General features: G+C 44.5%; 1 protein-coding gene across 2 annotated transcripts in view; it reads right to left on the minus strand.

Moving 5' to 3' along the window:
- The window catches only part of Srgap1 (SLIT-ROBO Rho GTPase activating protein 1), a 264,594-nt gene that overhangs the window by 20,151 nt on the left and 219,170 nt on the right, over positions 1–25,273 (minus strand). The window contains exons 12-18 of one of the 2 annotated variants that reach the window (XM_008765403.4): positions 24,136–24,169; positions 21,108–21,168; positions 20,889–20,966; positions 18,505–18,639; positions 7,073–7,178; positions 4,166–4,390; positions 253–332 (exon numbers count right to left, since the gene is read on the minus strand). In XM_008765403.4, the coding sequence (XP_008763625.2) occupies positions 253–332; positions 4,166–4,390; positions 7,073–7,178; positions 18,505–18,639; positions 20,889–20,966; positions 21,108–21,168; positions 24,136–24,169 (719 nt within the window). Of the gene's footprint in view, positions 1–252; positions 333–4,165; positions 4,391–7,072; positions 7,179–18,504; positions 18,640–20,888; positions 20,967–21,107; positions 21,169–24,135; positions 24,170–24,646; positions 24,750–25,273 lie in introns of both variants that reach the window. The other variant, NM_001191784.2, reaches the window with a different exon arrangement.

The raw sequence follows: 25,273 nt of genomic DNA on the forward strand, positions 1-25,273 counted from the left end.
GAGAAAAAACATGGCAGAAGGCTGGATAAACTCACTGCTTTAAAAAGTACACTAAAAGGTGAGCCTTAGAGTAGAGAGGGCGTTTTAGAAACATATATACACGGTTCTTAGACATACCACAAGAAAAGGTGAGCAGCAATAAGTCAATACATGAATATAATAAATCAAATAAAAGAAGCCTGGGAACTCTGTTGTTAAGAAAAAAACCAAACCAAACCAAAGCCACGGACAGGAGCACCAGCCGGGACTTACCGTCTTCACTGGTATGGGGCTCTGTGCCAGCGTCTTGGTCCACCTCCTCCAGGGTACCATGCTCACTGTATGGGCTGTCGCTGTTGGGCAGAAACAGACATGTATATGAAACCAAAGAGCATTGTTTTCTAAGGGTGTAATTACCATAGCAAGGAGACCCACAGGACTTCTAGTGTAGAAACAATTCTGGGTATCTGACCACAGAATGCCTGCGCCTCCATTAATGATCTAGTTTTATGGCTGTGGACACACATGGGTGTGGTGGTTACTCTAAGAGCAGCAGATTTGGGGAGCTCTAGAATAACTAAGAGACTAGCCTCTGCCACGCCCGTGAGGGATACCCCATTAGGTTAGTTCCAGTGGGAAGAACCACTCTGATGGTGGGGTCCTGGACTGCACGAAAGGAGCAAGCTAGCTGAGCACAGCCATCCATCTCCCTGTGCTTCCCGATTGCTGATGTCTCACCGGCTGCCTTGGGCTTCTGCCACAATGGACTATGCCCTAGAACTGTGAAGGAGGCAGAAGGAATGACCGTCACCCATAAGTTGCTTTTGTAGGGATGGATGTTTTATCACAGCAACAGGAAAAGTAAATTTTTTGCATGTGTACACATGATGCCCACATATATGCATAGATACACTTGTGAATGTATGTGTCTCTGCATGTATGTGTTTGCATTCATCTTTTACAATCTTATTGTGACAAGTTTACTCACAGGAAAAAGTATAAGAAATAACTCTGACTCAAATAAATGCAAATTAGTTGACTTCAGGTAGAGAACGTTCGATTATTGCTCTATATACAGAAATCTTTGCAAATTCAGTTCACCATTTTGACTGACGTACAAGTTGAGAATTCTCTGACTTCTTCGAGGAGACTCTAGCATTGTTTCTATCATCTCTCGACAGCAACTCATTTCTATCCGAGGATTGTGTTTTTACTGTCTTGGTTTTGCAACTTTAACATCACCACCACCGTGTGCTTTCGGATGTTTGCTAATAGAGGGTTTTAACCATAAATACCAACCTGATATTACTCTAAAAACCCATTTCTAGAGCCAGTGAGGCACAAGGGTAACTGCACACACACACACACACACACACACACACACACACAGCACACACACAGCGCGCACACACACACACACACACAGCACACACACAGCGCGCGCGCGCACACACACACACATACACACACACACACACACACACACACACACACACACACACACACACACATTCTCATTGAAGCACTGTAAACAGAACATTCTTTAGTCCATGCCACTGGCCACAAGGCCTTTTTGGAAAAGCAGCAACACCACAGCTCTGGAATGAACTCCACACACTCACCACACATCTCCATACTTTGTCTTTGAGGTTGTTGTTGTTGTTGTTTGTTTTCAAGGCAGGGTTTCTCTGGTGTAGCCCTGACTATCCTAGAACACAGTCTGTAGACCAGGCTAACCAGGAACCTCAGATCTGCCTGCCTCTGCCTCCCAAGTGTTGGGATTGAAGGTGTGCACTACCACTGCCTACTTTGTCTTTGATACAACAAAGACGACGGCAGATTTTCCTTACACGGCCCTACATAGCTCCGACACTGGCCTCAAAGTAAATATGACTGTGAAATGAAGTTATTTAAAGTAAATATGTCTGTGAAATGAAGTCATGCATCTCAGCATGACTGAGTTTATTCACTTACTCTCCCAGAGGAAGACTTTAGTTGGTACCTGTCATACATATTCAAGTCAATACTGCTGAATTGAATCTCCCGTGTAACATCGCTGCTGCAGCCCAGAACTGCAAGAGAGCATGCTTGGCTCCTAATTCTGACAGCAGTTCATGTGGAAATAGCAACACCCAGGTTTCTGAACTACCACACCGTGTATGACGTAAGTGGGGGAAAGGAAGTATTTTCAAAAACGTCTCTGAGGTACTTGCTCCACATCTACTCGGCCTGGGAATGGTCTCAGCGGTCTCCTGAGAAGGGTGCAGACTGAAGGCCCTTCAGACCCTGCTCCCACAAGACCGGGACTGGGAAGGTGCATGTGCTCTGGAATCAGATGGATCTGGTGTTATGTCTTTGCTAGGTTTGCAAAAATTCACATGTTGGAATTAGGATTCCCAAGTCCCTGTGAGGAAATTAGAGCGACCTCAGCATAGGAGGACTGCAGAGATCTGGGTGTGCACACCGGTGTCTTATTCTCATCACTGACCCCTGACCTTGTTAGGGAGCTGGAAGGTCGTTACCGGAGGCCTTCATAGGAGAACTTCCAGCATCTGTAACTGAGGAGGTCTTCTCTTTCTAAATTATCCAGTCAGTATTCTGTCAGAACAACAGAAAGTAGACTGAGCTGCCTGGTGCTCCCAGGTACTATTAAATAATATTAATGCTAAGCTAACCTCTTGACCTCTCTAAAGTTATTTTGAAGAATATTCATGATACATAAACCACTGACTGATGAGCGCCCTGACTAGCTGACACAATAGAGGGCCTCACCGATTTGAGACTTCTTTTGTTATTTATGACTTCTGGAAAAACGCCTGAAGTGCACATATCACATACCAAATAATGAGCACAGAGATTTTTAGATTTCTGTCTTTTAGGGTTACTCAATTGACTCTCAGTTGTCTTACTTGGCTGGGAAATGATGCTATGTTAAAAAATTTTAGTATTAAAACATATTAATATAAATTTGCTCATAATGACCTGGATTACTTTCATATTTACTTATAAAAGGGAAAATAAAAAAAAAAAGAAAAAGAAAAAGAGGAGGGCTGGAGAGATGTCTCAGCGGCTAAGAGCACTGACTGCTCTTTCAGAGGTCCTGAGTTCAAGTCCCAGCAACTACATCGTGGCTCACAACCATCTATAATGGGGATCTGATGTCCTCTTCTGGTGTGTCTGAGGACAGCTATAGTGTGCTCACATACATAAAATAAATAAATGAATTAGAAAAAAAGAATAAAAAAATCTATTTGATCGACATAGCTCTTGTAAAAAGAAGAAACGTGTCTAATAATAACCAGATAACAAAGCTCTCTGGTGAGGCTGGGGATACACAGTTTATTGGCAGACTCTTTGCCAAGCACACAAGGCTTTTGATCTCCAGCATTGGACCATCCAAAACCCGGACTCAAATAAAACCCAAGAATGGAAATGAAATCTGTTAATTTGGTTAGTCTTCTTTTCTTTAGAATAGTGGTAAAAATTAATCTCTCCTTCTCTCTTTGTCTCTCTTTTTCTCTGTCTTTCTGAGACAGATCTCTCCAGGTAGCCCTGGAACTCACTACACGGACCAGCTGGCAGTGTATGACACACACCCTGATATAAACAAACCCTTAAAAAGCAAAACTCTTCTTGTTTACAGAGGGGTCAGAGTTATCTAGAAAAGAGGCTGTGAACAATTTGCCTTCACAATGAATCCTTCATCACCATGAACGTCACTGTTCTAAACTTACCTCAAATGTTTGCTCACTTTTTCTTCTTTCCTCTATCTTTCCTTTTTAAAAATTAGAAGCTTTTGTAGTTTACGGGCAGTTAATTTTATTTATTTGTTTGTGTGTGGTGTATGCATGTATGTACTAACTCATGTCTGCGCATGTAGAAGTTAGAGCCCGAGACCAATGTCTTACTGGATTGTTCCTCCCTTATGTACTGAGCCTGGAGGTCACTGTCTGCAGAGGCTGGATGTCCAGCGAGCTGCTAGCATCCTCTTGCTTTGGCATTGGGGTCCCAGGCAGGCACATGCCATTTTAGGCAGACGCTGTTGTACCTAATGTTTACTGGATGCTGGGATCTGAACTCAGGGTCTCAGGGTCCAGCAGTAAGCACTTTAAACTCCCTGGTCCTGGGTAACTCACTTTTGTGATTCAGTCAGGAGCTATGTCAGAGGGAGGGCTCTTGAACTCACCAGTAGTCGCCTCCGGCCATACATTTCTCGTACACAGGGCCATCCAGTTCTTTCGCATCTGGGAAAATAGTCTCGTGATGAATGATGATCGTCTTCACGATCTCGTTCACGTGTGCCTGGCAAGACACTTGGTCCTGTATTTCCGGAACTGGCATCAGTGTTGGGCCAAAGCAAATGGCCAGATTGTAAGGGTCCATCATGTTCTCGTCACTGTACTGGGAGAGGCTGCAAAAGGGAGGGAGGAAGAACTTGTGAGGGACGGGTTTGGGGAAACAAAGCTCCACAGCATACTAAGTATCCGGATCTCCCCGCCCCCTGAAACTCAGTTTCTCTGGGTAGCCCTGGCTGTCCTAGAACTGGCTCTGTAGACCATGCTGGTCTTCAACTCAGAGATCTGCCTGCCCCCACAGTGCTGGGATTCAAGGTGAACCTCACCACCACCTGACCATAATTTGAATTTATTTTACTATAAAAACCAGTGTGCATGTGTGCACATGTTTGTGTGTGTGTGTGTCCGTGGAGAACAGCAAGGGTGCCAGGTCCCCTGGAGCTGGAGTTACAGGTGGTTGTGAGCCATCTGAGGGGGGGCGTTGAGATCTGAACTCGTCCTTCGGAAGACAAGTGCACACTCTTGACCAGTGGCCATCACTCCAGCACCCTGACCTCATATTTTGAGAATATGGATTAAATAATTTTGTCTTTTGTCGTTAGAGAAAAACATGATGCCCATCCCACTTAGAGCTGGCTCATCGAACCCCAGAGCAAGAGGACTGACTATGTTCAACTAGAGAGGACACGAGAGGAACATGCATCCTCTTCGTGTGAGTGAGAGGCATTTCCTAAAGCCGTGAGTTTAAAACAACATCAACCGTAATGGAGATAAGGACCAAGCAGATGAGCCCCACTTGTAAATATGGAGGATCATAAATGCACCTGTGAATCTGCTCGGGCCAACTCCCAGAAAGCCTTAGTTAGGGTTATAGCTCTAAGTCTGCCCTACCATTCAACACTATCTTAGTTTTTACACCCCCACCCGCAACACACGCAATTTAAACTGTGAGAAAAGAAACAAGAATAAAAGCAAAACATCTTTTCTTGGAGGAGGTGAAGAACAGATATAGGTTAATAACCTGCCGCTGTGCGCTTACCACCACTAGGTGACAACCCTTGCCTCAAAAGACACCGCTCAGAGACAAAGGAGGAAGCCCTTAATTCTCTTATTATTGCATTTAAGGTGGGAAAGCTCTGGGATCATTCCTGGCTGTCTGCTACTAATTTCTAAACTCAGTATTACAGATATTTATGAGACCGCGTCGCAGGTGACTCTGAGCGAGCCTGCTCTTTAATGCCTGGCCTCTAATGCATAGGGAATCTGCAATCCTTTGGAGAGTTCTGAGCTGTTATCTCTCAGTGTATAGAATGTCAGCCACAAAAGGAAACGTAAACGGTAGGTGAGCAGACAAGGGGAAGGAAAAAGAATCCTCAGCTGCCTTTGTGAGGCGGTGACAGACACAGAGCGTAGATGCCTGATGTGGCCCTTTAGCCCTGAGTGGAGATAAGATAGTCGGGGGTGTGGAAAATGAAAAGAGTGCTTTCCACAGCTACCACATGTCCCTCCCTTCTGCCACTTCTCAATCCCCTGCCCCCCCAAAAGCTTCACAATGCCACGGGGTGACTGAGTGGCAGACAGATGACTTTGAAACGTGGGGTGGGGGAGAAGTTGAGATTCAGAATAAAAATCGTCCAAATTTCAAAGATCACACCTGGGTTCAGTGGGAAGGATCAGGTTCAATCCTCCTAGGTCTTTATTTTCTCCTGGCTTGAAGAACATAAAGTTGATTTTGAAACAAAGATGATTTCTAGGTTTTGGTTTTGCAGCAGAAAAGAGCAGCTAATCTCTCTTTTCAGGACTCCTGTGTCCAGCATCCTGGGCTGAGGTGGGGCCCTCATCTTTCCCAGGCAGGTGAGTGTTACATTCAGGCTTCGGTGATGGTTTTGCTTGGACGCTGCTTTCCTAGGTCTTTGTGGGCTCTGGCTCCCAGTGAGAACAACACATCAGTTGGGGGAGGGGAAGCACGCATCCCAAGTAAAGATGGAGCTCTTCGGCTCGCACAACTGCCTGGGCGATCAGGCTGAGTCAAAGGTGGCAGTGGACAGCGTCTATTTAATACAGATACAGGTCACGCCTTTTTAGGTAGCACTTCTGTCCAAATGGCTAAAACCATGAACTTCTACCTGGGTAACTGAAAGGTGGCAAAGCCTGAAGACTTTTAGCTAGGATATGGGAGAGATGTGTCTACAACGGAACCCTTGCATCAGTGAGCAACATAACTGGAAACAAAGTTGCCCTGTCAAAAGCTGAGTTCCTTTGAAAAGATGTAGTGATCTTAAAAAATTCCTGTTGTATCGTGGTAGAGACTGTATTGTGTCTATTTTCTTCTTGACAATGTCGCATTATAGTGAGTTTGTGAAAATTCTACCTTTGGATTGATGTCTAAGTCACCTACAATTCTCCTCCATCCCTGACTACAACATTTAAAAAAAAAAATGACAGTTTTTTTTTTCCCTAGAAGAAGGTGGTTTACATCATTTTGAAAAAAACACTTATGACACGTGCTCTGGATAGAAGTTGGAAAAACACATATTTCACTAGAAAGTGTTATTTATAGTAGTATTTTGGATATTTTACATTTATGGCCAGCCACAGTTTCTCTCTCTGGAGTAGACTATTCATGCATCACAGAAAGACCTTGATCTCTGGAGGGAAAAAAATGTTCCCTCGGTCTACACTCAATCACTTTCCCTTCCACTCTGCTGATGAATGGAACTCAATACACATTCAATAGGATGCGAGAACACAGACAGAATACAGATGGGCATTTTGGCAGAACATGGAGGTGTACTTACTGATTGAGGAAGGCGAACAGGTACCTCATCACTATAAGGACTGACCTGGGCAAGGTCAGGAGGAGTTTGTGGATGTGGAGTGCCCTCTCATAGAGGTTATCTATTCCTGAAGACAGAAGGTGATACGGTCAGAGTCCCCTTGGGTCATAGAGCAGCTCATCACAGCATCCCTTATAGGATACATCCCAACATCCCTTATAGGATACATCCCAACATCAGCGGCATCCCTCTATCTTTCTCTATCTAGTTTAGAGACAGGGTCTTGTTACATAACCCCGATGACCTCAAGCTGAAAATTCGCTGGTTTTGGCTTCACAAGTGCTGGGGAAACGGGTCTGTACCACACTGGTTTATTTTATGTGATGTACGGTCTTGACTTGTACTTTAGAGTCCTTGTAAATTTGGAAATCACTCCTCTCCTTTGTTTTGAGCACTAAATTTTGCCATTCATATGGTACCAATGCCCATTGGTGTATGTAACTAAGCCAGATTTCTGGGATATATCTATATCTGTTTTGTCTATATCTATATATATACAGATCTATCTATCCATCTATCCACCTATGTATCTGTCTATGTATCTATGTATCTATCTATCTATGAATTCATCCATCCATCCATCTGCCCATCTATCCTTTTACCTATCTATCTATCCACCTATCTACCTATCTATCTATCTATCCACCTATCTATGTATCTATCTATGTATCTATGAATTTATCCATCCATCCATCCACCCATCTATTCCTCTATCTATCTATCTATCTATCTATCTATCCATCTATGAATCCATCCATCTATCCATCCATCCATCCATCCATCCATCCACCCACCCATCCATCCATATATATCAATGTTTTGAGATAACCCTGAAGCTTCCCTGTGATTTTATATTATGGTCTGTTGTCCTTAACTCTTCTCTCTAGAGAATTCTAGATATTGCTGGATTCTACTCTGCCCCGAGCTGCTGATGCCACACCACAGGCTTCCCTAAAGGCTGTTTCCTACTCATCAGTGGCAGCCTCATAAAGTCTCAAGGTAAAACTGCCACTTCCAACATGGTGACCCACCCCCCACACTTCACTTTCTCTCTGGTGTTTCCACTGCAGGTTAGTGCACTGCTAATTTCCCCAGTAAGTTTCACCATTTCTCACTTGGGTGACTGGTATTCAAAATGGCTGGTATTCCTTTATGCAGCCTCGGTTGGAAACCATGGCTCTAATTACCCAGCCCAAGCTCGTTTTTCCTGGGGTTTGGAGAGCTGCTCTCTCTTTATTATCAAAGTGGGCATTTTGCTTTGCTCCCCATTAGGCTGAAAAGGTATGAAAAATATACAAATATTTTTGCTCAGCCACAGAGGAGTCTGCAGCACAGCATATAATTTATCACCATTAAGTACGCCTCAGCTGGAAAGGAAGCCAGCTCATCTCCTGGAAAACGGTTCAAAAACCCTCCACCTGGGACACTGAAAGTCTCATCATGTGATTAACATTCCTATAACATTTTTTATTCTTGTAGCCCAAACCAGTAACTAATAATGTGAGTATAGTTATTGTGAATTGGATATGGTAATTTCATTTTTTTATTTGTAATGTATTTTGAAATAGAAAAAAGAAACCCACCGTGAATATGGGGGGAGTAACATCGACTGAATAAGAATTTAATGCATTTTCTAAGCTGTGGTCTCGATTATTTCTTCTGGGGATAAATGTCTAGCATACTTATTATTTTTCGGTGTTAAACAGGTACATAAATTCAGGTCACAAGAATGCAGTAATGAAGCTGTCAGTATTGTCACCTGTGTCGTACCTATAGAATCAAACAGAAGCCAGGAGGAGGCAGTTTACCTCCTACAACCTGGGGTGGAACCTGGGGGCCACGCTGGGCGGAGAGGGAAAAGGAAATACTTAAGTGAGGGGATCTGTGGAGATCTGCAAAAGTCACTGGGAACCTAAATGGGGAACCGGATGTGCAGAACACTACAGACGCTCAGGATCTTCGAGTCACTGAGAATGTAAGTCACACAGTTTACTACACCCCAGGAGGCGATATATTATAAAGACTAACTGGCTCCCTCACAGTTCCCTGGCTGGCAGTGACCTCCTCTCTCTGTGGGCTACATATGAAGGCTCCTGTAGTTTCTGACAAAACCAAGGAAAACCATATGCCGTGTTTTATTTGAGGATCTTGGGGATTGCAAGAGTTAAATCCTTTGAGTCTCTAAGCTAATTCTAATTCTTTTTTTTTTTTTTTTTTTTGGTTAAGGTTTAATATGTGGGACAGAAATTTATCAACTTAAAGCACATTTTGGAGGTCCTAGATTATAGCTGTCAACAATCAGGAAAGAAGGAAACAATACAGATGGCTGTCACCCTGTAATCGTCTTAACGTCTGTCAGGTCTCCTGAAGAGAGAGCCACACCAGAGCACCAGAGGTGAGGCAAGGGGGAGCCGTGGCTTCCGGGAGCTTCAGTTTGATGTTAAGAGCCTCTTTCTTTCAATCTCTCTGTTCTAAACTTGGCTTCTTCTTGAAGGCAGTTTCAAAATTTTACATGAAATTCACAGTGACATTTAGTCACAACAGTCAAGAAGTGGTAGCAACCCAGATATGAATAGACAGATGAAGGGAGAAGGACAATGTTATACTGACATGCAGAGGAATATTACTCAGCCGTAAAGAGGAAGGCTGCTCCGTGGATGAGCCCTGTAGACACTACTCTAAGCAAAACAAGCCATACACCTCATACCATTTAGATGAGGCACCTATATTAGGCCACATCATAAAGCAGAGCTCCAAGGGCCCCGGGAAGGAGAAGGAGGTGGCGCTGTTTGATGGCTACAAAGCTTCTGTCGGGGAGTAAGAGAATACTCAAGAAATCAACAGTGAGATTGGATTTGCAGTGCTGTGGATACATTTAACTTTTACCCCACACCCAAAGATGGCCAATTTTATGTCTGTGTTTTACCATAAAAGAAAAATAACTGGGGCTGGAGAGACAGCTCAGTTGGGAAGAACACCGACTGTTCTTCCAGAGGATCCCGTTTCGATTCCCAGCACCGGCATTACAGCTCCCAACTGTCTGGAACCCCAGTTCTAGGGAATCTGACACCTCACACAGACATACAAGACACCAATGCGCATAAAATCAAAATATAACAAATCATTTAAAAGCTTTAAAAAAAAAAGAAAAAAGAAAATAACCAGGGAGCCAATAGGGTGCAAATGCAAGGTTTAGAAGTGAGCAGCACCCAGAGTTGCTCCTTCTAAAGTAAATACAGGGAAAAGTGTTGGGGCAGAGACTGAAAGAAAGGCCATCCAGAGACTGACCCACCTGGGGATCCATCCCATACACAGACACCAAACTATTGCTGACGCCAAGCAGTGCTTACTGACAGGAACCTGGTATAGCTGTCTCCTGAGAGGCTCTGCCAGAGCCTGACATATACAGATGTGGATGCTTGCAGCCAAGACTGAGTACAGGGATCCCAATGGAGGAGTTAAAGGACTGAAGGGGTTTGCAACTCCATAGGAAGAACAACAATATCAACCAACCAGACCCCCAGAGCTTCCAGGGACTAAACCACCAAGCAAAGAGTACACATGGAGGGACCCATGGCTCCAGCTGCATAGGTAGCAGAGGATGGCATTGTCGGGCATCAGTGGGAGGGGAGGCCCTTGGTCCTGTGAAGGCTGGATGCCACAGTGTAGGGGAATGGCAGGGCAGGGAGGAGGGACGGAGTGGTCGAGTGGGTGGGGAACACCCTCATAGAGGCAGGGGGAAGGGGATGGGATGGGGGGGTTGTGGAAGGGAAACTGGAAAAGGGGATAACATTTGAAGTGTAAATAAATAAAATATCCAATAATCATAATAATAAGGAAGAGGAGGAGGAGGGGAGGAGGAGGGGGAGGAGGAGGGGGAGGAAGAAGAAGAAGTGAGTGCAATCAGGATGAAAGATAGATTCCAAAAAAGGTGACAAATTAGATTATGCAATGCAAATGTCTGACGCACTACAGTGCACATAAATCAGAATGAAAGGGTCATTGTTGGAGTTCTGCATTAGCTGCAAATTCATCTGCACCAAGGCCTCAGCCCTACAATGGACGCCTAGATGTCTCCTGGTGGGCTGCACAGAAGGCATGTGTGCACTGCCTACAGGAGCTGAGCTCTGACATGAACAGTCCACCTCCTCTCCCCCGTGCGGTTAGCATGGCTACATCTGTGGTTGCCGCCAACACCTGATTAACGACCTGTGCTCCTGGTTTGGCAATTCATGGTCCTTCAGCCGTGATGGATGTAAAGAAGGATCTTTTATTCTCTGCACAGGAAGTGTCAGGAAAGTCAGTTCTTTGTTGGACTTCTTCTGAGCTGGGTTTTGTTCCCACAATCGGAGACCTCATGCAGTTAGGTAAAAGTGACTCATGGCCACTCTTGGTCATGCACGCAAAGCTCTTCCTAGCACTTCAGGGCTCTCACGTCAGCCTCTCAGCCTCCAGTACTGCACGGTGACAGAGAGCTCTACGAACATGTGTGCAAAAGATGCCACAAAGCTTTGAGCCGCTTGAGGAGAGGCCCAAATGGCCACTGTCCCCTCATGCTGGTTCTTCAGTGGCACACAAAAGTGGCCATCTGCCATGATACCAACAATAAACCACAAGACAGACAATTCTCCTTACTCATGTAGGCATGGAAAGGAAAACTTCTGGTAGCTATGCACAGGAACCAACTCTTCAAACAGACACACATGTATTCCTGAGTTCCAGAGTCCATCACCAGTCTCAAGGCATTGCTGGGGGATACTTTTGTTCACTGTGCATTCAAATGCTGGTTTCTATACCCAGACAGCTGGTTGCAGTCCAGACTTTGTTGTGACTCAGTATTCTGTGAGACATTGCTCTTCATCATCTCCTGGTCAAATAAAGAGCCGGATAGCCTATAGTTGGCTAGGAGAGCAAAAGATGGGACTTCCACCCAGGGGATCCGGAGAGCTGATGAGGAAGGACGTGCTGAGAGCAAGACAAAGATAGTAGGTGGCGGGCCATGTGCCTGGGAAGTGGTCTAAGGCCAGCACCGTCGGGTTAGAATAGCTCAGAACCTGCCCAGCTATGGTTCTAGAAGCTTGCTGATAAAGGTCTTCGTGCCATCATCGGGGGCAAAGGGTGGTCACAGAAAAGCCTGTCCTTTTCTAAGGTGTGCTTAGGTTCGGTTACCCAAAGCCAGGCACGGCTCATCAGTTGCATGTGTGAGTAAAAGGGAGGAGAAAGCACGTGTATGCTGACACATTTAGGAGGATCTCAACTTCACCCTGGCCCTAGTTCCTTAACTTTCTCAGGTAAACATGGCAGGCAGCCTCTGTGACCAGCTGTGGACGGGCTGACTCCTGTGAGCAAAACCCCTGCTGTCTCCTCTTGCTTAACAGCAGCAAGTACTACATAACCCCTGAGCTGCTGTCCCACCATACTGAGCACAGAAGAGAAACTGAGTCTTCATTGATGGGCTTTAGTCAGGGAGCCCTGTGGTTGAATTAGGGAAAGGCAGTAAGAAGCTGAGGAGGGCGACCCCATAGGAAGACCAGCATCCCAACTGACCCAGACCCCTGAGATCTCTCAGGCACTGAGCGCCAACCAGGCAGCGCACACCAGCTCTTACGAGGCCCCTGACAGATATACGGCAGAGGATGCCTGGTGTGGCCTCAGTGAGAGAAGACGCACCTAACCCTGGAGAGACTTAAGGCCCCAGGGAGAGGGAGGCATGGCAGGGTATGAGAGTGTGGGGACATCTTCTTAGAGATGGGGGAGGAGGTATGGGATGAGGAATAGTCGGAGGGCAGACCTCAAGTGGGATAACGACTGGGCTGTTAAAAGAGATTAAAGATAATAATAAAAAAGAAAGCGTTAGAAAGCTTTACGATCAGATATTCAGCATTTTCAGAGATCAAGGAAATCCTAAGAACACAATTCTATGACATCAAACAGAATTGTGGAATCAGAGAGCGAGCTACATACAGTGTGTGTCAAAAAAGGCAGACAATTTATAGCAGCCATAACATACAGTGTCCAGGAGAGTTCAAGGCTATGGGGCTGGAAGAATGGCTCAGTGGGTAAGAGGACTTACTGCTCTTGCAGAGGACCTGTGTGTGTTCTGGTCACAGGTGGCTTGATCTGTGGCATCTGTACTCAGAGAACCACAGACACAGATGAAACACACACACACACACACACACACACACACACACACACTCTCTCTCTCTCTCTCTCTCTCTCTCTCTCTCTCTCTCTCAGTGTGGAGGACCGACGGATGTTCTTAGTTCATTTTATAACTTCCCAACAGCGACCACAGATTAATCACATAATAAAAGCTAGCTGGAAAAAGCACGGACTACCTATATGATGGTTCTGAGGAGTTGCTGACTTTAGGGTATGACAGTGGTGTCAGAGCTATTGCATACGTTAGCATACAACACGATCATGTTAATCATTCACGAAACGTTTCTTGGTGGTGTCCACGGCACTCTGGACAGTGGAATTATGAGGGATGATATTCTATTCTATATGCTTCTGAGCATTTTCCACCACTTTGAAATGACCCACCTCCCGTGTAGTGATAATAACTTTGAGAGAAAAGAGTCAGCTTCTAAGCTCCCGCTGTCGGGTACACACAGATACATGACGTTGTGTCACAGGGAGAGCATCTGGAGCCAGAGGAGTTAGCCCAAGCGAGCGACAGAATTGTTAAAGCTGGGCCATTAATTATAGGGAGGTTCCTGGGTTACCATCTCCTGTAGGTATTATAAGGAACCCTCACAGGCTTCAAAGCACTGCACACACATGAATGCACAAATCCCCAAGGGACACATTGCCGCTTCTCTTTGGGTGGTGGTTTACAGGGGACAGTATTTTGTCCCATGTGCCTTCTGTGTACTTTTAGTTATCTCTGTGATGAGAAAAAAAAATCAGCTATAAAATTGCTTTCTCCTGTCCAAGAAGCCACTTAAATAAATAATCATACACTATACAAAGTGAAGTGCAAACGTTTTATATGGGCCCACGGCTGGGCCAGGAAAGTTCTATGCCTTACTTGAATAATTGCTAGGCTGTCTACCCCAGGAATCCAGAGCCATGATGCATGGCTCTGCTGCCAGCTGCCTAGACTGCGGGTGTGACCTGGAACACTCACGATGTCATTCAGAGAGTAGCCAGCGTACAAAAGGCAACAACCAAAGGGAATGCTTGGGTGAGGAACTGAGAGACCAGGAAGCTCACCGTTTCCAAAGCATCGCTAACCTGATTTCATCAGGTGCTCATCTGGGTAAATCGTTGTTTTAAAAAGCGGTTTCTGGTGAGTTGCGGAGTGGACCCTGCATGTCAGCTGTGGAGAACGCTGTTACCAACCCCTCTTTACTACACACATCTAAAGCTTCCCAAGAATGAGGCTCTTCAGAGGCAAAGGGGCAGGACAGAAACTTACATACACAGGCAAGATTCCTTCTGCTCAAATACAATCCAAAAAAATAAGTAAGCAAAAAGTGGTGGGTGTTTCAGGAACTTACATAAGCTCTCAGGAATGATGAAAGGGAGACCTTCCCACATGAGCTGTCACATGAAATGGCCTTAACAGAAAAACCAAATCCGATTCTACAATGCTTAAGATGTCACCAGTAAAACCCCCCCTGAGATGACTTCCCCCTAGACCTTTCTGTCTTAGCGTTAGCCCAGTAATACTTAGACCACACTCATTCACAACCATATCCTCTTTCTGGCTAGCTTTTAAGTTCTTGAAGGGGCTTGTTATATAAAGGGGATGTGATGTAAGGAGAGATCCAGCATGCCTTCTTGAAAGTCCTCCCGTTCTAGAAAACTGTGCACTGAAAGTAATCAGACTTATTAGGGAAAGCTGACTGGAGAGCAGACTGCACGGTGAGTGAGACTTTGTAACACGGTACTCACAAAGCCCATTCACATCCTACTCACAACACTAGCTCACTCAAACCTGACACCTCTGTGTCTTCTGCAAGATGTGGGTCTAGGAGTGGGGATGTGCGTCAGTGGTAGAAGGTCGGGGTTTGAACCTCAGCACTGGAACACATAAACAAAGAACCCACCCAGACAAGGGAGATGGGTAGAAGTGCAAACCTGAGGACCTGAAGTGCACCACTGGATTCCACAGTGGAGGAGATAACAGAGTGGAAAGCTGTCCTCTGAGCTCCACATGCACACCATGACATGCGTGCCCCACATCACATACACACACACACACACAAACACTCACAGAAACAGACATACACATACATACACATACACAGAGACACATACATACACAAACACACATACATATACAGACACACATACACATACATATACATACTCACACAGACAGACACACATACACATACATATACATACACACAGACACACATGCACATACATACATACACATACACACAGACACACATAGAAGGCATACACACACACACAGATATATGCACACAGAAACATAGACACATATAAACACACACCTAGACACACATACAGGCACACACATATAAACACACACATATAGGCACATACACAAAGACATATACACAGACACATAGACACATACACAAACACACATACACAAAGACACACAGACACAGGCACACATAGACACATATACGAACACACAGAAACAGACACAGATACACACATAGAAACAGAGACATACAGATACACAGATATGCACATAGGCATACAAACCCATACACATAGAAAGAGAGAGACACACACAAACACACACAGAGACACACATGCACAGACACAGACAGACCCACACCCAACTGACATGACATACACACAAACACACACAGGCATAGAGACACACAGACATACACAGAGGCACAGAATGGCACACACACAGATACATACATACAAACACGTACAGACACACACATTCATATACAAACACAAACAGACAAACGCAGTCATATACAAACACAAACAGATAAAACAGTCATATACAAACACAGACACACACATTCATATACAAACACAAACAGACACACACAGTCATATACAAACACAGACACACACAGAGTCATATACAAACACATACAGACACACAGTCATATACAAACACAAACAGACACACAAACACAAACACATAAACACAGACAAAAACAGACACAGATACATTCAAACAGAGAGTAAGCAAAACATTTCTACACAGTTTTTGTTTTTTCCTTCATAGTCTATTTTGCTAAGTCCGATTTTGTGGAAAACCTGGGCTGATTGTCTTGGAAAAGTCACACTGGAACCATTATGATATTCTGGAGACAGCAACTTAATTTGTAATGCATCAGAAGCAATTATGCCAGAGAAATACATTTGGAAAACAGTTAGATGGGCATGTGGGACCTGAATTTTCCTTAGGCACAGCTGTCCCAGAAGCGACTAGAGCTAGTGACATTAACAGAGGCTTACTTTGTCCAAGTGTGATGTCAAATTCATCACACAAACCTATGTAATTTGCTTTTCACATAAACCTATGGAGTTCAAGATTAAGCATTAATTTCTGCCGAAGTTTACAAAAGCTTGTGGAGCCAGGGTTTGAACCTGAATCTCACTGACCCAGTGACCTCTGTTATCAATCCCAACCATGGAATGACATTTCTCACCCTCGGACATGTAAGTTGGCTCAGTAAGGCTAACTGGTAATACAGCCCCATGGTCTTGGCCCAACAGTTACATTTCAGCTGATATGACATATGTCTTTGGGAAACCACAGAAGGACTTAGGGCTCCAGACTAAACCTCTCTGACATTTGGGAAGAGAGCACCTCAACTGAGAAAAATGTCTATACCAGACTGGCCTATAAGAAGGCCCTGTGGGTCTTTTTATTGATTTATAATTGATGTGGGAGGACCCTAGCTCACTGGGAGCGGGGCTACCCCTAAGTCTCTGGTCCTTGATGGAGTAAGAAAGCAGGCTGTGAAAGACAGGGAGACAAGCCAGTCAGCACTGTTCCTCAACAGCCTCATCTTGAGTCCTGCCTCCAGGTTTCTGCCCAGCTTGAGTTACTGCCCCACTTCCCTGCCACTGGAAGTATAAGATGAAATTAACTCTTTTCTCGCCAAGTTGCTTTTGGTCACCGTATTTTATCATAGACACCCCAATTGCAGGTACGTACAGTAGCATATCAGCAAAGGAGAGGTGACCAATTCCACGTGGGGTGGTAGGAAGGATGGTTGGGATTCTTGGAAAACACGCCAGTTGGCGATGCCTTCAGAGCAGATGACAATGGTTATCAGGGATGGCAGGGGACAAGGCTGGGGTGAAGGCGAGGAGTTGGGAATGGCACATGTGCTGTTTGGTGTGTTACCCTGTGGATGTCAACCCCTGCATAGTAGGCAGGTAGGTGGACAGAGCAGTAGGAATAGTTCAGCTCCCCAAAAGATAGGAGAGAGGATCAGTGCCTGTCTATGAACTGGCCTTATCAAGAAGTATGTTTTTATGTGGGACATACTGGAATAGCTTTTCAGCAGGGGAGAGAGCGGGGATGGGGGGTTTAAGGGGGTGTGGGGGAGGGCCGGATTCACCTGTTAGAATCTGTGTACAGGATGGGATGTTGCAAGGGAGGGGTGGAAGGGCTAAGGCTGGAATTGGAGCTCACTTAGCAGCAAACCAAAGGAAAAGGAAGCAGGCATTACAAACAGAGGTCAAGTACAAGGACTGGTTAATCTGGCTGGTGTCAGGGGCTTGGGGGCGGGGCTAGGGAAGGTGTCATGGTAGAGTGAAATGTGATTCTTAGGAGAACTTGCATGGTTGAGGGGTCAGCTGGGCTCCCCAGAACACAGACTTTGATAACTACTGCATTTCTAGACTCCTGAAATCTGACTGTGCTTAGTAACTAGGGCTTGCTGTCCTGATTTTCAACATCCTCTGTGAAGTGTCCAAATCCCTGCTGAAGAAAAAAATGCCAGTGCTTTGCTGATGGCCACCGGCTCTGTAACCGGCAGTGTCTGCCTACTGACTTGGGATCCCTGCTGACAGGTAAGCACCACTTGGCATTCTTGTACCATAAAAATGGTCTTTTATCTCATTTTCCCTTATTCCTTGAAGGGATATTCAAAGACAATCTCAATTGAGAAAATGAAGAAAAATGGAAAAAGTCTTATATTTCCAAGCTTCATTGTCCGTCCCCCAACCCCCACTCCCAGTCAGCGCCAGATCTATGAAAGCTGAGGGCGTTCAGAAGCAATGTCTGCTCAGCCCAGGGTTGAGGCTACAGGATGGAGGGTGACTCATGTTGGACTCGGAAGTAAACAAATAGCCTCAGACATGGGTGGTGAACAGGGGTAGGCAGGGGAATGAGGGCAGTGCCTTTCCAGGAAGTTGGTTAAGAAAAGAATTCTGTTGGGGAAAGACTTGAGAAAAAAGGAAGAGGAAAGCCTACTTACTGATACACGAAATGAGGTCGTTAAACCTTTCCTTAGGAAAGAGGGGGTTTTCCAACCCACGGAAGTACAGTTTCAGAACACCGGCCACAGAGTTAATATCATGGTTGCTCTGGTCATCGGCCAGAGGATTCTCACCTGAAAAAGAAAGTTTGTTATATGCACAGTATTGCTATTTTTCTCTCACACCCACACAAGCACACATAAATATACACACACGAACACATAAACACACACACACACACACACACTCTCACACACACACACAAACACACATTCACACTCACACACTCTCTCACACACATTCTCTCTCTCTCTCTCTCTCTCACACACACACACACACACACTCTCTCTCTCTCTCTCTCTCACATACATACAGAGGAACACACGAGTCTTTTAATTATGCCCTCCAAAAGATTATATAGTACTAAAATGGAAATAATTGGTTGAGATATCCTACCCCATGATTAACCTAAAAATAGTTGGCTAAAATAAAGCTTAAAAAAATTCTTATGCTACCAAATACTCCCTTACAACTCGCCCAAGTCTTAAAATAAAACATTGTTGGGTTTTTAACTTTATCCAGTGTTTTTTTAAAAGCTAAAAATCAGTAAGCTTAGGTTGACATGAACTCAAAAAATCTACGTTTGGAGTTTCTTACTCATCTGGCAGAAAGATACTGTTGTGGTTGGTCTGGTCACACAACCCAGGTCAGCCGGATTTGTCAGAAATACACGGCGGTGATTGTGGGCACCTGCACTAACAAAGCAGGTGATCTCCAAGGCGGCACGGTGGGGTTATAGCGTGTTTGAAAGCTACTTTCAACAGCGGGTGACTCCTGGATCAGGGCAGGGGATTTGAAACTGTACAGTTCGTGTGAAAAGTGAACATTTAAAAAGAATTAATTGCAATGAGAATCTGGCAAACAGATGTACCATATGAGTTGTCCGGCTGCTTACCACACCTTCTAGGGAATGAATGTGAACTGGGCTCCTTCAGGAGCACAGCACGGCACACAGGCTTACGGCAAACTCCACTGTACACCTGCAGGCCCAGTCTTCCTTCCCACAGTTCAGAGCAACCATTACACTCTAGCTAACGCTTGCCTTTGGGGAGGTTATTCTCAGGGGGCTTTGTTTCCTTTCCTGTTTTCTAGGGCAGGGAAACTTGCTGAACCTGAGCTCAGAGAAACAATTGTATTACTATCATCATCACCACCACCACCACCATCACCACCACCACCACCACCACCACCACCACCACCACCACCACCACCATCATTTTTCCCTTTGAGGTATTCAAAACCAAGAGGAGTTTCCAAGAGAAAATAACAAAGCACTCATTGGTCTGTGGTGACCACAAAGCGCCTTACACTTCGACACTTCCACCTGGCCTCTACCACAGTGCAGGAAGGTGTGGCAGGCTCAGCTGCTGCCTGGAGACTGGTCTGTCCCACACCTAAGACTGGTCATAGATTTCGAAACTGGAAGAAACTCTGAGGTGCCAAGTTTACTCTTTCAACCTTAAAGGGCTCTATGGCAACTCTTGGCCAGGGAAACAGGGAACACACACACACACACACACACACACACACACACACACACACACACACACATACACAGAAAGAGAGAGAGAGAGAGAGAGAGAGAGAGAGAGAGAGAGAGAGCGCACTCCGTGCACTCTCACTGCATTTTGCCCTGGCTGTCTAGCAGAAAGAAGACACAGATGAACCCCAACATAGATGCCATCAATGCAAGCCACGATAACTGGGGAGCATTGATAACCAATGGCATCGTTGAAGGGGTCGATATTTTTGCAGGTCACACCTGAATGATTTGACAACCTTGCAGTTAAGTTTGTTCTTAAGACTGGAGTCTCTTGGCTGAATCCCATCATGGATAACGAAAGAGACCGATTCCATTCTGGGTCTTCCTGACGATAGATCGGTGTGTGTCTTGCTAACTAGAGTGTACTCCATAGCAGTTTAGTAGAACTTGCATCTCAGCCAATTGGTACACAGGAGAGGTACCAACCCTGTCAGAGCAAGGGAGTATGATCTGGGAATAGGAGAGAGCCGTTGACAGGGATGGGAAGTGGGAAGATGTCCCCATTCCCTTGCCATGTAGGGTGGGGCCAGTCTACCCCTTTCTAGAACCCTGTCAGGTGCCACATGTCATGGGCATGTCCTATGAGTCAATGTGAGTCCTAAACCAGAGGATAAAACTTCATAGGTCTTTCTACTTCGCACAGAATTTGGAACAACCATGCCCTGACTCCCACAACGAGGCCCATGCAAGACGGAGGTTTGGGGGCTGTGCAGAGTGTGCCGGGGGGAAGACAGAAGGTGCTTTTTCAACATGCTTGCCTATGGGGAGAGACACAGTTACCTCTCTCGAAAGAATTCTTGATATCGTTCACTTCCACCTGGGAACCAGACACTCTGAAAATCCCCTGATGCTGAAGACCTATGGGTAACAGAACAGAGAGTAAGCAACATGCCTGGCATTCTAGAGCCAGTTTTTTCTTTTCTCCCAGCAAAACAGACACACTCATTGAAACCCCACTGCTTGCTTTTAAATAAGGATTCTACATTGATGAGTGCTTACCATAGAGATTGATGAATCGGATGCAGCTTTCCACAATGAGAGGGATAACCTGGCCTGAGTCCTGGGGAGAGAGATGGAAACCAGAGAAGGCTGGGTCACATGGAGAAAAAAAAAAATCCTTCGTAAAGAATTAACAGCATCAAAAAAAGTGGAAAGAGTTATACTCGAACAAAGGTGTATTTCAGTTCTGAGGCAAGCTAAATTAAATACATTTACCATAAGAAGGCTTCAGCTTGTCTTGCTAAGCCTAGAGATGTGGAGAGGCTAATTCATACTGGGAGTGGTGGCTGTAATTCCGGCAGCCAGGAGGCTGAGTTGGAAGCCATAATGAATACATTGTAACACCTTTGCCTCAGACAAGAGCAACAAAACCAAAACCTAACATCAGTGTTTTCCTTTAATTTAAATGTTGGAATGAATTTTGAGAGGTTATCTCAAGTTGATTGGTGTGGAGCTTGTAAGAAGAACAGTAAGTGTTTCAGTTGTTTGCATCTTCTATCTGATCAGCTGTTGATTCTTAGGACTCTCTCCACCACATCCCTGAGACACCACCTAGGTGGTGGTGGTCACACACTGTCTTGTGGGTAATGAAAGTGCTTTATGTATTTACTTAGCCTGCATCAGAGCTTACTTTTCCTTATAAATCTAAACCCATCTTTAGGTTGAAGACGAGGAAGGCTGCTTTGGCCTTCTTGGTCCACACCTTGCAAAATGCTCATTGCCCTTTACTTAAACAAACGCTGGAAGTGCTTTGGAAACCATGGGTGTAGGCTGGCTCATGAGATTGAGGGGCCCCGGAGGCCAGTTAAACATGGATGGATTGACCGCATGCACCAAGAGTTAAAAAGAATTACTGGGGATGGTGTTGATTTACATGTACTTTTAAGGCTGATCTTTTAGGAATTAGATCTTTCCAGCAAAAGTGGAACTTGAAAGGGATTAGCTGGCATTGGGCACACACCCGTGAGGAGGAGTTTTATTCTCAAATGTTTAAGAACTTAGTCTTAACATACTAGGACAACTGGGGACCTGTTAACTTTCCCAGTCCAGCTGGGAAGCAAAGAGTGGGAATGATGTATCTCCCCAGATGTCTTCACTGTCTCCAGAGCGGGCAGTGGACTTCTTAAGATAGAACTTTATGGCAATCTGTGGATAAAACGCTTAACGTTTCAATTACTTCTGGAGGTCAAATTAGGTTTCTCTAATTAGTTCATTTATTTTAGCCGCATACGTTTTATTAATTCCTTAAAGAGGAGCCTTAAAAAAAAGACACCAAAAACTAAAATGTATTTTAGTGAATGCTGGTTGGCTAATGAACAGTGGTGTAATTACACCAAACGTTTCCTGAGAACTCGGAGGGATCTTTTTCTGTAAGACACAAGCATGGTTTAATGGAAGTAACATTTTATAAACAATTCATGTCACAGCGTAATTTAAAAGAGCAACAAATACTTAATTGTGAGTGATGAAAGGGTTAGTTTACATCTCTGCTGGACTTAGCATAGAGACAGGGAATGAAAGAGCAGAAGAAAACTGTTTGCATTCAGAAAGTTCTAAACAGAGCATTACATTTCCATGGTATTAAATTAAACATTTTCCTCTTGACATTCACTTAGATGGCTGCTAATCTATTAAAAAGATTAGCACTTCATTTAGATACAGTACGTTTTATAGTAAAAATGTAACTAGCATTTTAATTTAAATTCACGGATGCCAGATGTTTGGGTAGAATATAAGGAATAAAATTATGGGCTGTCTTCCAGCCACCACCATTCAAACATCTCTCTGTGTCTCTGTTTCCCTACGAGAAGGTGGTTTTGCTATTATTGCCCTTTTGTGGTTCAATTTGGGAGAGCTCAGAAGCACATCTCAGTGGTGCAGAGAGAGACCTCTGCACCCCTGGGTTCTGGGCTACCAAAGACTTCCAGAACAGATTGCTCACAATAACTGCCTTAGCCTTTCTTATAGTTAGTCAATTTGCTCCCCTTTCACTGTTAGCTGTTAGTGAAGAATTTTCAAAATCTCTCATATGTGTACCGTCTCACACAGCTGTTCCCACACCACACCACACCAGCAAAGGGAGCGAGATGGTCCATCTGCTTCTGGCTTTCCTACCTTCTCCCTCCTCCCTGCCAGGCCCTCAGGGGCACATCTTGCTGCTTCCCCTTAATTATTTCTCTCATTCTGTCTAAATAGCCCCTGCCTATAAGCTATAGGCCAGGAAACTAGATAATCAAGTCAAATTTGACAATAATGTTATATTAAATTAGAGTCAATAGGAGCTTAAGGCTCGAGGCAATGGCTTTGGGATTGCTGTCTAGGTTGTCCAGTGGCTCTTCATTTGATTTCAGGGTTAGGGCCTCTTTTAACCCTCTCCCCATCCCCCACCCCAGCTTCTACACTTGATCTTAGCCAAAAGGCCGAGAAGTGATTCCACCCCAGCTTCTAATTTCTCTTCTGTATGCACATATGCAAGAATGTATTGAAGGGTCATGTATGAGGCAGGCACACACACGCATACATGGTAGTGTGAGCCTTTTAACCATTAGTTCACAGGTTTAATGAATAGCTCTATCTTTAAAGGAGGTAATATATCTATAACATACAATTCATGGACCTTATAAAATATTTAAAAATGTACCTTTTCTACTGTAGTCAGTCTTCAAAAACACTGCAGGCCATCTCATGAAATGTTATCTCTAATGGGAAAGTCTCTTTTTCATGTGCTTTATATCAGAATTCATAATTCCATATTAAATGACTTTCCCTCAGATCTGATACGTTTGCCAAACACAGCAGGTAGAAACTGCTATCCCTTCTTACTGGTGAGGATTGTTATCTTTCAATTAGTGTCTGATCTGCACAGTTTTTTTTCTTTCTAAGTAAAGCCTGTTTATAAGCTGTCTAATTTCTAACTGCAAACATTTTTCTTTTAAAGAGCTTCAAAACTCTAGTTAAAGCCAAGTATGGGTATGGCTTGTGAGTGATGGCAAGGCGTAGAGGCCCTTGTTTCCGTTCAGCACGGTACCTGGTGTCTTGCGTGAGAGTTCCTTCGTCCCCGGCTAGAAGCATTATCAGAAATACAGGATGAGAAAGGAGACAGAGAGTAAACACGGCAGAGATACAAGATACAGACTTCAGGGCCGTACAAAATTTATCCAATATAATGAATTCCTTAAGTCACGAGAGTGTGTCTAAACACGGATTTATACCGTGCCATCTCATTGGCACAACTCAAGAAAATATTTTTTATTTTGTTTATCTTTTCCTTCTCCTACAGTTTCTGGCTTGGAAAGAGAATACTCTTCCCTTTGCCATATGATTACATGCACATTCATTTTCTTCATTCATTCATTTTCTTCAGAAGGTTCTCAGTCCTAACATTCTTATCCCTCTGACTTCAGGAAATATTATATTGATTTTCTGGGAAAGCGAAGAGCCCCAGGACAGACATAATGACCTGCCTCATTCGCAGGAGGCTGAGGCCATTATAGTGAGAAGCGTGGGGGTCAGCCACCCAGTGGTGGCTGGTGCTGTACCTTGACGAATGTCTCCAAATCCCCATTAAACAACTTAGCATTATACTGGGAGCGGGGCCTGGACTTCCTGTGTTTCTGGGGCTTAGGGGGGACGTTTGGAGGCCTAAGGGAAGGGAACATAATTACTGAGCATGGCAGAAATCAGACAATCGATGAAATACCCCTAGGTCTTATCAAAATAACAAAACCAGGGATCCTGGGTTCCTTCCCCACCCCAGCCCAGGAATAAACACTCCCACCCTTCTCCTTCAATCTGCTTTTAAGAACACAGGAATTGTTCATTGAGACTACTGGGTTTAGACTATGGTGCTTCTACGTGCTAGAACTGGCATTTTTATTTTTTATATCTTCTTAAATATGGTGAGCACTGTGAATGGCTATGCTGAGCTATCTAGCCAAATGTTGTAAAGCCACGTTTCTGTTTGGCTCACGAGTTACATACCGAAACACAAATGTAAAAGGGCATCGAGAGATTTCCAGATGAGAAATTAAAAATATTTTCGGTTAGGTCATAACTCTTCAATCCAGGTAGCATTGCACCTGCTCAGTATTCCTTAGGCATCAATGGGATTTCATTTTGTGTACACATTCTTATTAACAGATCACCCCTGGGAAAATTAGGGTCTG

The sequence above is a fragment of the Rattus norvegicus genome, chromosome 7 (assembly GCF_036323735.1).
Source record: "Rattus norvegicus strain BN/NHsdMcwi chromosome 7, GRCr8, whole genome shotgun sequence".
Taxonomy (NCBI): domain Eukaryota; kingdom Metazoa; phylum Chordata; class Mammalia; order Rodentia; family Muridae; genus Rattus; species Rattus norvegicus.